General features: G+C 40.5%; 1 protein-coding gene across 3 annotated transcripts in view; it reads right to left on the bottom strand.

Annotated features, from left to right (window-relative positions):
• Window positions 1-307: 307 nt before the first annotated feature.
• Window positions 308-16,050, bottom strand: part of dlgap4a (discs, large (Drosophila) homolog-associated protein 4a) — a 90,277-nt gene continuing 74,534 nt past the window's right edge. For all 3 annotated transcript variants that reach the window (XM_042408885.1, XM_042408887.1, XM_042408888.1), the window contains 6 exons: window positions 8,511-8,965; window positions 8,315-8,412; window positions 6,835-7,271; window positions 5,906-5,997; window positions 2,984-3,136; window positions 308-2,786 (listed from right to left, as the gene is read on the bottom strand). In XM_042408885.1, coding sequence (XP_042264819.1) covers window positions 2,562-2,786; window positions 2,984-3,136; window positions 5,906-5,997; window positions 6,835-7,271; window positions 8,315-8,412; window positions 8,511-8,965 — 1,460 coding nt within the window. In that variant the 3' untranslated portion in view covers window positions 308-2,561. The remainder of the gene's footprint in view (window positions 2,787-2,983; window positions 3,137-5,905; window positions 5,998-6,834; window positions 7,272-8,314; window positions 8,413-8,510; window positions 8,966-16,050) is intronic.

Raw genomic sequence — 16,050 nt, 5'->3', positions numbered from 1 at the left:
CTTTTCCACCATGTGTCACAGTTATAAACTCTCATGTACAGTTCATACCCTGAATGCCTCACACAGATTGAATAGTTTCAGATCATTTGCAAGACCTATTTAAAGGAGTACTGAAAATTCACTGGCAAAGATCTTTGTATAATTTTATATGTCAGAAGGCCATGCTTTTAGAGATTACACAGTAACAATAGGTCTAATCTAATGCTTATGATTTGTTTGTGTGTAATATTAACTCAGCAGCTAATATTACCATTTATTATGGATGAGTGCACTAAAAAAAAACACAGCAAGAATGATGACCAGGACATGTAGCAAAGGGATGTTTAATGATTTCTTTGGACAATGAAATGCACATGTCCATTGTTGATGTAATACAAATTAAGAGAATAAGAAAAATCAACAACTCAGTGTTGTGTCAGCATTCCCAGTTCAACTTCATTTTCTTGTTTGACATGAAACTAAAAGATTCAAAATGGAGCAGAACAAGATGTCTGGAGTGTCACGCAAGGACTGACCAGTAGGGGGAGAGCCAGCTCTTACTAAAACAAAACAAAAAAAAAACAACTAGTGAGTCAACCTACACTTGTGCATGAGTATCTGCTATGCCCCAGCTCCACTCATGAACCCTTGGCACTTGTGTTTCAGTGACATGAGTTTAGACAAGAGACGAGGCTTAGCGTGTCTGGAGTGAGCTGATGCAAAACACAAACTTCGCTGAGAATGCGCACACAGATAGCTGAAATTATGAGCAGATTAAATTAAAAAAAAAAAAAAAAAAAAATCACTTTAAATAAAAGCTTTATCAAATGACACTGAAATGTTGATGATTGTTGCCGTTTTGGCACAATATGAAATCCCTCGCAGCACCATTAATTATTATAATTACAGAAGTCGACATGTTGAAGTTGACCTCATTACGGATGAAAGTCACAAAAAGTGTCAAATGACATTAAAATTTAAAAAAAAAAAAAAAATGTACCACAGTTCTTCATTCTCGACAAACGGGTGGGAGTACAAGCTGCTAGAAAGGGGAGTGAAGGAGAACTGAAGCCTGTACTGCACCAAATCTTAGCGCCGACTAATTTCTTCTCATGGAGGAACACCTAAGTAGCTCTGATGTTGAAATACATTTTGGCAATGGCTACGAGCGTTTGGCCAATTCATTTGTGGTTATATAATAAATAATCCATCCATAGTGGTTCTTTTTACTGTTGAGTTTGAGTGTTCAACCTGAGATTTTAGTCATTTCAAAGACAAAGAAATAAACATTCATCCTTCATGCTAAGAAAATCTGGAAATGTTTAAATAATTTAAGACTGGGTACCTACTGCACTGCTTGCTCTGATACAAGTACATTTTATTATTGCTATATCATTTCCTTTCCAGTAGCGGGTAAACCCCCACCCTATCACATGTAGTCTGGTTGAATGGGAATGCCATATCGAGTGGTGAATGTCTTGGTCCCCTACATCACGTAAGGATGCAGTGAAAGTCAGAATGATTAGGCAAACAAAAGGTGGGCGAACATGATCTGAGGTGAATGGAAAGTGCAGTGATCAAGTCAAAAAAAATGTAAATGCATACATTTCATACATTCCTCTGTAACTCACTGACTGGGCAGTCAATCCTCACATCCCTTCACAAAGAAAAAACAAAACAAAACAATTGTAAGACTTTAACAATGGGTATTCACAGACACAGACTGTGTTAGTGTGCGTTTGTGAAAAGGAGAGAAAATAGAGAGAGGTGGAGTGAATGATTGCATCAAGTGCTAATATATCATGACAGTACATGTACTCGATCTATAAAAAACTACCTTGGTACTGAACACTGACCTCTTTCTAACAAATAATCTGGTATACAACATTTACAAAATGAACATTGTAATAGTGTGATATTCATAATATATATGCTACTGCCTTCCTCTGGTTCTCTGCATTTTTAAACCTCTGAGTACATTAACGCCATCATATAATTCTTACACAGTTAAGCGTACACACCACACCCCAATGAGTGGCAGCCTAATACAAATAGAGAACAGGAAGACTCTGTGGACAGTGAGCACACCTGCATGTGTATCCTGAGTGTGTGTGGATGGTAGCTCAGCTCGTAAACCAGGCAGCCACAACTTGCCGGTAGACTCAGCAGTGAAAGGAGTTAAGAGAGTAAACTTCTGGGATACCAAGATTCTTCAGCTCACAAGGTACAGGATGTCCTTATCCAAGATACTTGCACATTTAAGACAGTCTTGATATACTTTAGGAGATAATAATTATTATAATGTCAATAATAACAATAATAACAATAGTATTAAACATCTGTCAAGGTTATTTCTGTCCCATGGCAGCAGGGTGATGATCTGCATTATTCTGGATTGGGTTCGATGCCTTTGTGATCCCCGCGTTTCTCCTGTCGTCAACTGTGCTGCTATGGAGGGATCGGCATCTAACGCATCCGTTGTACTTCTGTGTGTTCGTTTTTCAGATCTGTCTGTGTGTTTTGTGTCAATGAATGTCTGAAGTGAGTCAGGATTTTCCTCGATGATCGGTGCTGGTTCGCTCTCAGAGGCGAGTCTGGGCCTCGGGGACGTAGATTTCGATGCTGTCGGCGCTTTCCGTGGCAGAGTTCTGTCGTACTGATGCCGCGCGCTTTGCTGCCATCAACCGCTTTCTGGCTTCTTGTCGCTGCTTATCCACAGCTGAGTCCACGCTCCTGTCCTTCCCCGCTGACAGCTTGGGCTTAGACTGCTTCTTTGGCACAGATGATGGAAGCTGCTTGTTTTCATCCTGAGGAAATCATGTCAAGAAGGAAGAGGAGTAAGGTATGGTGCGGGTTTTAGCTGAAAACACAACCTGCTGTGGTGTCAATATGCTGTTATTTGTAAGCAATTAAATATTTATCAAACAGTGTAAAACCCCTCCAGGCTTAAGCAAGCACTCTAAAAACATAAATATAATGAAAACCATCTGGCACAACACATCACCTTCTTCTCTGGTTTCTCAAGAAGTTGCCAGTTGTTGGCTTTAAGTTGGTAGAGCTCATCAAACTTCATGCTGATGTCTTCTATTGAGAGTTGTAGCAGATCCCAGAACCCTGCGAGGTCTTGCGCTGTTGGTCGCGGGTTGGCATTTATGTTCTAGTGAGAGGAAAATGAGACAGTAAAGAGAAGTGTTGGATGAATGGCTTCGGCCAAATCAGAGGGAATTAATCACATCCCTCCCAGCACATATTTCCTAGCCAGCCTCTCTTCAAGCAAATTAATGAAAAGAAAAATGTATTTGACACCAATCGACTTCCAAAAATGATTAAATTTCAACATTATTAGACCTGTAATAGAGAAAATCTGACAAGGAGGAACAGTGGGACAACTGAGTCGAGTAAAGTCAAGTGAACAGAATTATATCTGAGTAGATAATCATCAAGGGTTTCATGTTTCTGCTTGACAAGATTATTTCCTGTATAAATGTAATGTACTTGTCTTGTTAGATCTTTGTGCTGCATTTGACACCATTGACCATCACATCCTGTTACAGAGACTGGAACATTTAATCGGAATTAAAGTAACTGCATTAAGCTGGTTTAAGTCCTCTTCATCAGAACAATTTAAGTTTGTACACGTTAATGATGAATCCTCCATGCACGCAAAAGTTAAGACACAGAGTTCCACAAGGTCCTGTGCTTGGACCAAAACTATTGACTTATTGACCTTATACTGTATATGCTTCAGGCAATTTATCAAACAAGTGTTGAACAAGCAGAATGTAAATTGAAATATGACGTCTTTGACTACCAGCAGTCAGTTCCCCTCTCATCCACGGCCGCTATGTTTTACACATGCGGCTAACCTGCATTTTGACTGTCACTGAACGCTCCGCTGTGAAGTGCTAATGCAGACCTGTCGACCCTGGACGAATTCTTTGAGTACTGCTTTGGCTACCTAGATGCGTCAGATGCAAATCACTGCTGTTCACACAATGAATTATTGTACATAATTTGCATACATATGTATTTACAGTACATTGTTTGCATACATGCAGCAGTCAAACCCACAAAAAACTGAGCGATGCACTGATATGAAAATTCTTGATACAAATTAACAGACCGTTTATATAAATATCTGCAGATGCCGATACTGTTAGTTGTTTATTTATGCCAATGTTTTACCCATTTGTCTTTCATCTGCCTAAACACAATTTACCAAGGAACACAATTTCACTTAGGCTACACACTAACCTGCCACTACTGCTGCAGTTATATAGCTTCTATTGTTTACACCTCTACAATAATCAAACTTAAGCCAATTCGATTTTTGAAAATATGACTTTCAGCTCATTTGAAAAGATGATGACGATGAAGCTGTAAAACCCTCGCCAGCCTGAACAGACTATTTTGTAGCTAATGTGAAATAAATATTTTAGATACAAGTGTTCTCATTATGCGTAGGCTATTACCTAACAATAACAAAGGCTGAATATGAGTATGGCTTTTGAAACTGTATAAGTAATCATATCCCTCCTTACATACTGTACTTAATTTGCAATGGGGGGTGTTTCCTTTCCTTGAAATTTTCCTAGAATAGGGTAGGTATAGTATACAGTGCCAACACACACACACACACACACACACACACACACAGAAGCCTAGCAGGCCACATGCCCATTCTGCCTTTTACACACACACACACACACACACACACACACCTACCTACTTCCCGGTAACTTTCCAGGTAAAATTATTTCTGTGGCATGTACACTCGCTTTTTTCCCCCCTTCGTGACATGATCTGCTCCTCTCATTACAGTTACAGAATTGGCTGCAATAATAATTATGAATACAGTACTTATGAAAAGTTTTAAACTATGGAAAGTTTAACAATCTGCGACACATGGACAATACAACTCAACGTTTCTTTGCCAATTTAAATGCCTGGTTAACAAGTAAGCTAGCATGCAAATTACTTCTCCTCACCTACAAAGCCCTTAATGGTCAGGCACCATCATATCTTAAAGAGCTCATAGTACCCTATTATCCCACTAGAACACTGCGCTCCCAGAACGCAGGCTTACTTGTGGTTCCTAGAATCTCCGAAAGCCGAATGGGAGGCAGAATCTTCAACTATCAAGCTCCTCTCTGGTGGAACCATCTTCCAGTTTGTGTCCGGGAGGCAGACACCCTCTCTACGTTTACGAGTAGGCTTAAAACTTTTCTTTTGATAAAGCTTATACTGTAGTTAAGGCCGGCCCAGGCTTGCCTTGGACCAGCCCCTAGTTATGCTGCTATAGGCCTAGACTGCCGGGGTACTTCCCATGATGCACTGAGCTCCTCTCTCCTCCTCCCCCTTTCCATTTGTACACATTCATGTACCATTAATGCATGTTACTAATTTGGCATCTTCCCCGTAGTTTTGTGCTTTATTATTATTAGTCATTTTTGCCCAGTGCTACTTCTATTATTCATTTCTATTGAATTGTCATCTTTCTATTATTCTTATTGTTGTTGCTGTACTTCTCTCTGTCTCTTTCTCCCCCTCCTTCTTTCTCTCAACTCAACCGCTCAAGGCAGATGGCGGTCCACCTAGAGCCAGGTTCAACTTAAGGTTTCTTCCCGTTAAAAGGGGAGTATTTCCTTGTCGCTATCGCCAAGTACTTGCTCATGGGGGAATGTTAAATTAAAGAGTATCGTCTAGACGTGCTCTATGTGAAAAGTGCCCTGAGATAGCTTCTGTTGTGATTTGGAGCTATATAAACCGACATGACTAATGGGAAGACTATGTCAGTGTGTGTTGGGACAAATTATGTTGGCAGGAGAAAGGAATGGGGTCAAGTAAGAATTTGAGAGGCTAACAAAAACATGTAGTAGGGTAGCGTATCAAGAGAGATTCAATAAGATGTAATGGAGACACTCACCAGGTTCTCATTACAGAGCCCTCTGAACTGCTCGAACTTCTGAGACATGAGGAGCTGAGCGCTGCCTACTGCACTGCGGATCGTCCCCAACACTACAAAGAGAGAAGAATATGATAAATCATCAACAAGCTGGCAAGAGTAAGTGAAGAGATAAAAGTGTTAAAAGATCAAGCTAAAAAAAAAAAGATTGCAAGATGAAGAGTTGCATATTTTTTTGAGGGTTAGAGAGCTGTATCAAGACATACGAGGGAGTGACTGTGGAATTTATTCCTGTTGTCCAATAATGAAATATTTATGTTTAACATTTACCATTTAACATTCTGTGACAGTAAATGATTTCTCGAGAAGTAATTTATTAACTCAATCTCAGGGAGGACAACAAATTACTCTCCATTCAGCTATTTTCCGCCTAATATTTGCATGTAAATGGAAATTCATAATTCAGATCCGCAGAGAGCTGGAGGAATGATAATCTGATGGAGCCTCTGAAGCTACTCTGCTCCTTCCTCATTCATATTTAAGACACTGCAGGGATAGATCTGCCTAAAAGCCTGAGTGGTATTCTGGGAGATGAGAGAGTGAAATGACTCTGTGGTGGCTCTATTACAGCTAAAACAAAGCTGACTCCCACCCTAACGAGCAGCGTTACTCTAAGCCAATGGCAGTAATGAGTGCGTCATGCTTTTGTGTCGTTGTCTAAGAGGGACGAGGCCTGACCGAATCTGTCTGTGAACTTCACTAACAAGGACATCAATTCAATGACAGCTCCTCATGTCACTAAACTGACGAGCTAGTTTATGTACTTTCTGAAGAGTAGGACATACTGGCTTTGAAGAGCTGACATTTTTCACGTCACATCTTATGATGATGTCATTATGAGAATAATAAATCTTTTAAAAAAACAGCCTTTTGCAATTCTTGTCACTCACCCTCCTCTGAGAGCTTGTTGTCTTTGGTCTCCTGCTCCATCTGTTGACACCAGCCCTCCATGCGGCCTGTTTCCGCCTGCAGCAGCTTTAGAAACCAGTTACCATCTCGGAGGCAAGCTGGCGTGCTGGACTGGACAGCATCTCCGTGGGTGCTGCAGTTTCCGGTCTCCAGGCTGGGGTCTGGCGGAGGCAGCGAGGAGGGGTCTAAAGCCGGGTCCAGAGTCTCGGGGGGCAAGGTGGATATCCTGGATGGGGTTGAGGTGTGTTTAAGGGGCTTCTGTTCCATGGCTTTGTCCTGTCCGTTGGGCGCGGTGGTGTTCACTGCTTGACTGTTGGTGCAGTTGGTTGTGTTGTTTTGTGTGGGTGCGGCATCCTCGGGCTCCTGAGGCTCAGTCTCTGTATTTTGTCTGGAGGCCATGCTGCTGTCCCGGCTTAGACTGCAGAGACATGCATAAACATCAACTTCTGACAGACAGTTAAAAAAAAATTAAATAAATAATAAAAAAATCAGACAATGAAGTGATGCGTCAAACATGTTCCACAGTAGCAGTTTGAGGTCAGTGAGTCTAACTGACATGACTTTATGGCAGCTGATGGTGCACTATCATCTACCGCAAACGAGCACAAAGAGGCAGAAAAGACACCGTATCGAGGATGGGAGGCAGCGGGGAATAAGCAGCAAATCATGTATACAACATAAAAGCATTGCAGACCGCTGGCTTCAGAGATAATGAGCTGGAGAATAGGAAGCAGGCTGTCAAACAAATGCGATTAAGGGAAATTAAAGTATGCTGAAAAAAGTTTAAATGGCCGGTTTCTCGCTATGTTTAGCTCACTACAGTCAATACAAGAGTAAAAAGGACATCAGAGTACTGGGCTGCCGTGCTACTGCCAGGCTGACTGCTGAATGATATTAGCCACTCTCTGCTGCACAGACTGCAGATTCACCAGCGACGGAGGCAAAAGAATGACACTGAATGTGTGCATGGATGGATGGATGTCATGGAGGGAAAAACAGGAGAAGAGAGACAAGAGTTTTCAGACATGCAGGGGTGCTTCTCTTTCAGTGCTGGGCAACAGAGTTGAAATCAATTTCACAACAATAAAGATAGGATTTTTCTGATATCGATATACAGGACATTAAAAACTGATGTTGCTAGGTACGCATCCTGTGCCTCTGATGCGTTAAAATCCCAAAGGGACTCAGTAAACTCACTATCATGGATCCAGGGGACGCACCCTATTTTTTCCCTGATAATGCTACATTGTTAACAAAACTGTGTTGAAATCATAGAATTAAATAAAATAAACCCCAATGTCAAAAAAATAAAACCCAAGCTCAGATGCAGTGGCCAGATGTGTACAATAATGTGATATACTGTATGAAGAATAGAGAGCCATATGAAATCAGTATCCTAGTATGTTTCAGTTTACTTTAATACAATGCCATTAAGGGTACAGAATAAATGTGTGTACTTACGGCCTGCCGTTCTCCACTTGAACTCCGATTGACTGGAATTTTAGGGGTGCAGCCAGGTGTAGTGGTTCCTCTCTTGGGATTGGCTGAAGACAATCCACCTGATAAGTAATGATGGACAACAGAGAACCAGTCAAATTCAGCTGCAAGTGAAGTGTAGTCTTCTCCCAGTGTGACTGTGTCCCAAATCAAATCTTACCTGAATTCCAATAGAGGACAGTTTCCTCTTCGGTGCAGTCGGGGGCTGCTCTAGGGTGATACTAATGCTCAGGGTGTCATTTTGGGGCTGGGTAGATGTGGAAGTGGTGGTGGTGGTTGCAGGAGTGGTGGCGGGAGCGGCGGCGGCGGCAGTGGTGGTGAGAGGGAGGTCACGAGGGGCTGGAACAGGGGGTACGGAGCCTGCAGTGGTTGTGGGGGTTGCAGTGGGGACAGCGGCTGGAGGTTGGTGCCTCTTAGCCAGGCTGCCCGTGCGGATGCTACAGAGACTGTCAGAAGAATTGCTTCGCCCTGATTGGCTGTTGGCTTCACTGCCGTGGTCCTGCTGGTCAAGGTATATGTCTTGGGCTGACTCTGTGCTGCTCTGCAACGTCACTGAGATAAGGGGTTTGGAGGTGGTGCGGGGTGGGACTGGAGGAGGAGCCTTCCTATTGCTGACTGTTGACGGAAGGAGGAAAAACAAAGAGAAGAAAAACTGAATGACTTTAGAAAGACTTTAATAGGCGGGCAAAAGAATCACTTAAAGCCTTAACGAAAACAAGAAATAAAGAAAACTGTGCTATTAGACAAAGGCCAGCTGGTGCCTATCAAGCATTGAAACCAAACTGTAAACATGGCCTATCTAAAACAAAACAAACCTGCACTTTGTCCTTATTGCTGCCTCTATTAAGCTGTACTTAGAGCTACCTTTTTCCTGTCAACCTGCTGTTGGTTGTGTTCCATTGACGTCAGTCTCTCTCTGGGGATGTTCCTTTACATGTCCCTCCTTCACAGTGCCTTTGCTCTGGGGACTGTCAGATTGGACAACTCTGCATTCTCTGCTCACAGCTCTTTTTCAAACAAACAGTTCCAGGAACTATAGAACTAAAAAAAAACCCTATTTGCACTTTCCTGTTCGCATTTCCACTACAGCTGTAAAACTGAACATTTGGGAAACAACGATACAGTTATCCTGCTGTTTTGGGTTTTTTTTTTTGTATTAACAATTACATGACATGTTACACTGGATGTTTATGAATAGATAAAAAAGGAGACACACAGGTGGAAAAGGAAACGGCACACTCCACAGTGCCTGCCTCTAAGGAAGATGATCTGCTGAGTGTTTATTCATTTCTGCTTTAAAATGTAAAAGCAAGAACATTTTATTCCTCTTCTTCACTTGCAATCTCATCACCTCTCCCTCTCACTCACTCACTAACTCTCTCGCTCTACAATCTCTTCCTCTAGTTTACTTATCAGCTCTCAGCCTCTTTGCTTGTATTTTGACCAATCAATCAGCAACATTCAGCCCTGAAGACGTCATCCAGATAGTGTTCGAACCTTTAAAAAGTTTTATACCCTCAGCAGGGACTTTTTGGCACCTGGAAAAAATGTACAGAAATGTAATTCCTTGTTCCTCTGGTTGTAATAGAGTTCAAGTTCCTCCGATGGTTCTTGGTCCCCTGTAAACATTCCTGCTGTGGAAATGCCTTATCAGTCTGGGGCCAGTTTCACTAAACATGCAAGCTGCGACTTGCAGCATCAGAACACTTCCTCTTGCATTAATTTTAAACACATTTAACCACACAAAGGAAACACCATACATGTGATCCATGCATGGGTATGTGAGAGGACTGTAGGACTCAGAAATTGATCTGCGATTTGAGAGTGACAGTCATTTGTGAAGTGGGATAGTGGCACCATTTGTGATGTGCGTGTAAACATTGCACGCAAATCGCTGTCATGAACCGGGCCCCTCAAAACGTTAAGCTAGCAATCATATACACTAATGACTGTTTCCTACATGACAGATACGCAAATGGAAATACAAATATAACCACAAGAGTACATCCCCTCAGTGAAATACATCATGTCAGTTTTTTTTACATAACTGCAATACTTTATATCTGTGACATAAGGTTTCCACCCTAAATATTTTCAATGTTATGAATGATATGAAATGCACCAGACAACTTTGTTTATTTATAAATAATGCTAATAAAGTCCAATGTTTTAACAGTCTAATTCCAAACACTCAAGATTTAGCATCATAATGATCTATATATAAAAACATAAAACACTGCTTTGGTTTTTCTTTTAACAAATTAAAAATCAATAATTGCTAAAAAAAAAACAAAAAAACAAAACAAACATTGTTAAGTTTAGTTTAAATTAGAGCAGAGCCATTAATGCGACAGGGTAGACTACTTTACATCATCACATTCTGACACTGACAGACACATAAACCTTGATTCACACACTCTTTCAACATGAGCAAGCACGATCTGACTCATGGACAAGCACTGGGACTGGTGCCTCTTTTTCTGTCATCAGTCTGACTGCAGGGTTGTGGTGGATGATACAGAGTTGACTACAGTACTACATGAGTAACCAAGAAAAAACCACAGCCTTTCTTCAGGAATTGAGGGGGAAGTTGAGCCGGTTTTGTTTTAGATGCTATTTAAAAAACAGTTGGTTGACTGGCAACATATGAGAGTTGCAAAACAAACAAAGAGAAAAATACTTATACCCAATTATAGCATTTACTGACAGACATGATGGATGAAGTTTCATTTCTCAAAAAAAAATTAGCCGGTACGGAATATAATTCAAGTCTCACCACTTTTCATCAATAATGAAAATGTAGTGTTTATTCTTTGCGTTTCCTTTCTGCTAAGTAGCAAGCTAACACCCTGTAATTCTGAGGGCGATGCACTTCCGTCATCAGCCAGTGACTCACAGCAGCAGTAAAGCCCTCATTAAATCCCACCAACATACACAAACATGGCTGTGGAATCCACGCCATGTAGTTCATGAGTGTCTCATGCCGCCCTACAGTGACAATCTCGCCTACGAGATCATACCCAACTAAAGAAACAGAGAACGTTTATTCTGAAAGAATGAGACACTTCTTGTAGTACTCATAGCACAAATGCACGACATTCCTAAAGTTAATTAATGTGCTCTGTTACACCCAGAGTCTCAACACATGCCTCTGTCCCATTTGTTGTGTCTACGAGGTTGAGCTCAGTCTCTTACTCACACACACGGCTATAAAGGTGATTATAAACATTTCCACTGTAATAGATCATCTGTTCGGAGCCAAAAATCCATCAGCAGTTAACCACGCATGAGCAATTCTCACTCAGCTCTACAACAGAGTGTATCAGTATCAAAAACAGCAACAACCAACAGGCTAAAAGGCTGTTTATGAACATCCAGTCATAGAAACGGGGTAACTGCAGATTATTCTCACCCTTAGCAGAGAGTACAATCCATTTTACTGTCCTAGTGTGATAATTGGTGTGATGACTGGCTCTATATCCCCTACCTATGGGCACAATGCCAAGAGGTGATTAGGAGACGGAAAAGCTGCCCAGACCCTGCATCTCTGGGGCAGGGCCAGCTTATAGCCTCCAGCTGACTCCTTTACTTTCACTTCTTCAAAGACTATCATCATCACCATTAGGTCCTTTATCACAACCAATACCTCACATATGAACACATAAATGAACAATTCTCTAATGTATTTATTGAAATGACAGATGTCACTGATTAAATGCTCAATTAATCACTGTAAAGAATTTGATGCCAAAAACTGGCTAACCCAAAAGGTCAGCAGCTGGACTTACCGTACAGTGTGTACAGCAAGCAGTGATTAAAGTCTGTGATGGGACAACTGGTTAACCATTTCAGAGGGATGACACAGTAGTGTTAGTTTCCTTGATTACATGCTAGGAAACCGTCATCCAAGCTATAAAAGATTTTTGTTGTATTTTAGCCTTTATTGGATGGACTAAATGTGAAGATACAGACAGGAAACACAGGCAGAGAGGGGTATGATGTGCAACAAAGGCCCTGACTGGAATCAAATTGGGGATGTTACTGTTATAAGGAGTGCAACTTAACCACCAGCCGCACCCTAGTGCAAACTATAGTAAGTACCTGTTGCTTGCACCTCTTAATCTAACCAATTTACACAGAGTCTTCCTCTTTTAACTCTGCTATATTATCCTTTGTGTTAAGAATGTACCAAACTTTTATCAAAAGGAGTTACTGTGAAAAGATGGTATAATATTCCCCCCAATCATGTAAATTATAGCCTCATGCTCTTAAAAAACAGTAAGAGTGAAGTTTGTTGTCAGGAGACTGCAGGAGCCTGTTTTATTTTTTTAAAGGCTACAATCCTTTTAGTTGACACATGAATGGGTTAAGCTTTGTTTTGCTCCATTAAATCAAATTTGTTATTTGTGATACTAGGTTATATAAATAAAAATTTAGTTTACATGAGCAGGAGCTGCAACATTTGAGTGCTGACATTTTGTTTAATTTATTAGTTATTTAAAGTGGTTTCAAAATTAATCAAACATTATTAAACCTGACTGTTCAAAATACCAAATTTATTTGGGGCTGTGCTGAAAAAAGGCCCTATCATTATATTAATCCACCCTGCCTTTTGTGTTGTGTAAAATCCTAATGATTTATTATTGGACATCAGCGACAACTGTTTAAGCAAATTGCTTAAAATGTTCCCAGTCAAAATATTGAGGGCAACATGCTAGTTAAGGAAAGCCCACAGCTTTGGAGTTATGTGGACAGTAACTGTCTATGGATCACATGTTTGAGTGGCCCCAATGCTTTCCCTTGCTCTGCAAGCAATTAGGATCAATTGCAAGTCTGTCGACACAGCTATGATCATCAAAAGTTAGCTAAATTGCATCACATACCAAAGACATGCTGTCTCTGCCTAAGGATATGCTGAGAGTCCATCAGCAAGTCTGTCTGAGAGCTATCAAATGACCACTAATGGGCCCTCCGCAGCAGGCTAAAGCTTGAGTGTACAGAGTGACTATTTTCAATGTATTGTACTGATGTAATTAGCACAGTCTTTTAAAAAGTTCACTCCCATTTTGGGCGAGACTGTTAGGTGTTATGTTTTGGGATTTGATAGGTCTGATTACTGCTGAGCTCATTCTTGAGTGATTTTGACTTACAGTTAGGTGTGTTAATTATGCCGCAGAGCAAACTTCTTTGGAAGGGGAGACAGTGTGGTTCCACATTAGTTTCTACTAAAGCACTAAGCTAAATATACACAAAAGCAGAGTACACACCAAGCCTTACAGACAGTATTACAGCTCACTGTGGATGAACCTTTGTCTGTGAAACTCTGGATCTGAGCCAAGTATCATGAAAAGAGGTGGTAGCAGAAGCTCTGTCCAAGATTAGCAGTCGTATTGTAAGATAGTATGGCAGGCTGACAGACTGTGGGAGTCGTAGACTGAAAGATTAGACTGGGACACATGGCTGAACATGACTTCTGACAAACAGACAAAGCACACAAGGGGAATTATTCAACAAAATACAGTGCATTCAAAACTGATCAGAAAGCTAGCCTGCGCTCCAATTAACTGGAATTTAATTCAATCTTTCCCATCATGCCAGCTGGGAAAACAATCATTTCAAAGAACTACATATTTGCATTATGCATGGGAAGACTTACCTTGCGAGACAGCTCGATTCGCAAGATCACACAAGAATCCATCTTGTCAGGCTTCAAGTTATGCGCTTGTGTCCGAGCCGCCGGTGGGTTGGACCAATCAGTGTCTTATGTCCTATTCTTGTGTGATCTTGTGAATCCAGCTGCCACGCAAGGTAAGACGGTGATAGACAGATGGTTCATCCAATCAGTCAACTATTTTTTGAAAGTACATGCCCTTTTCCAAACGGTTTCCAAGGACGACTTCTCAGATGGTTCTGTGTAACAAACCATCTGGTGCGTCAGCTTATGGGAAGACTGTTGACATTACAAATATACTGTGTATACATAGGGGATTTTGCATCAAAAATATCAATCATAGATGTCATAATAGATGACAAAGAGTCATAAAGGCCAATTCCTATGGTGAAGCCACTTCTTATGACAGCAGATCTTTTGCTCCATTCCAGGCTTGCACATGATGTAGGGTGTGAAAACCCACGTCTAACATTTGATCTATTACTTAACTTATATTCATTTCGTTGACATCTAGTACCAAGAATCAGACATGGAGATTTTTTTTTGTTTGCTTTTACAGCAGATTCTGTGCCGTTTCTATAATAGCTTCAAGAATAAGAGCAACAAGCCGACTGGTGTGACTAGAAAGGCAGTAAATTATAAAGGGTGGACAGACTTAATGATAGAAAAGGCTAACTGTTGAGACAGAAAGATGGGCAGTCTACCATTTAGTAGACAATACTGACATAATGAAAAAGTAAACCACTTGCACAAAACACAGACCAAGAGTGACCAAAAACAAAAAATATGTTAGGAAAACAGTCAAGCAACTTGTTCTCCATTACTGACTACTGCGACTAGTTCTGCTAAACTAAATGCAATATAAAATTATCCACAAAAAGAATACAACTTGCCTTGAGCATTTTAATGGAGACAAAATCCAAATAATTTAGTCCACTCTTTACACTGCTGGAGACTTGGTTTGCGCATTCTTTTCTGCTGTATTTACTGATATCCTTAAGACCTCCTGTGGTTCTAGGTCTGACCTCTTGGGACCAGGGCAACAGTCTGGGTTTTAGCCTAATCAGCTGATGTAAAGACACGTGGCAAGTACCTCTGAGGTCAATCCTTTCAGGATGTGAAACTGGGATATTTGGCGCAGTGCATATGAGCCACTTTGACCTTTATTGATACTATACTCCTAAATAAAGAACAGGCATGTGTTTAGAATATGCCTTTCCCCCCCAATTACATCATGACTAAGGTTAACAGCACCCAGCTATAGATGAGGGACATGTCTCCCTGTAAAAGCAGAGCTAAACACTACATGATAATGTTAGGTGTGATGACAAAACACATTTTCATACATTGCATTAAAATGCAATGTGGTTTACTGACACACATGAAAAGTGTCTATCAACAACAGCTGCAACAATTAAGCGATTGACAGAAAACTAATTGGCAACTAGCAATTAATAATTTCAGTAATTTTTCCAGTAAAAAAATCATACATTATAGTAAATTGAATATCCTTGGGTTTTTGGACTGTTGGTTGAACAAAACAAGACATCTGAAGATGTCACATTGGAAACTGGGATAGACATTTTTCTCTGTTTACTGATGTTTATAGAGCAAAACCATTAATCAATAAAATAACCAGCAGATTAACTGATAATGAAAAAAATGTTAGTCACAGGCCTACTATCTACTATGTAATAAATACTGACAATGATGTTGATTGATTTATGTTGTTAAAAGTGTGTATAAGTGTTGTTGTAAGTCTATTTTCAATAACTAGCAAAACTCTTCTGGGTGGGAATAAATGTTTCTATGTTTAAGTAGATCTCTAATTGGTAAATCTCAAAAAAATAGGCAATAGGTAAAGCTCAACTTTACAGTCTAGCTATGTTAACCATTAACTCCACACATATCCTTGTTGATGACCTTACTTGTTAAAGTACAGTTGCTTCGCCCATTCAGTCAAGAGATTACCTCATCAATGAGAGTGAGAGAAAGAGTGTGTAATACTGTGTAAGATGACTCACAGTCT

Source organism: Thunnus maccoyii, chromosome 4 (assembly GCF_910596095.1).
Source record: "Thunnus maccoyii chromosome 4, fThuMac1.1, whole genome shotgun sequence".
Lineage (NCBI taxonomy): Eukaryota > Metazoa > Chordata > Actinopteri > Scombriformes > Scombridae > Thunnus > Thunnus maccoyii.
The sequence above is the reverse complement of the archived record's forward strand: the minus strand, read 5'-3'. Positions and strand labels throughout refer to the sequence as shown.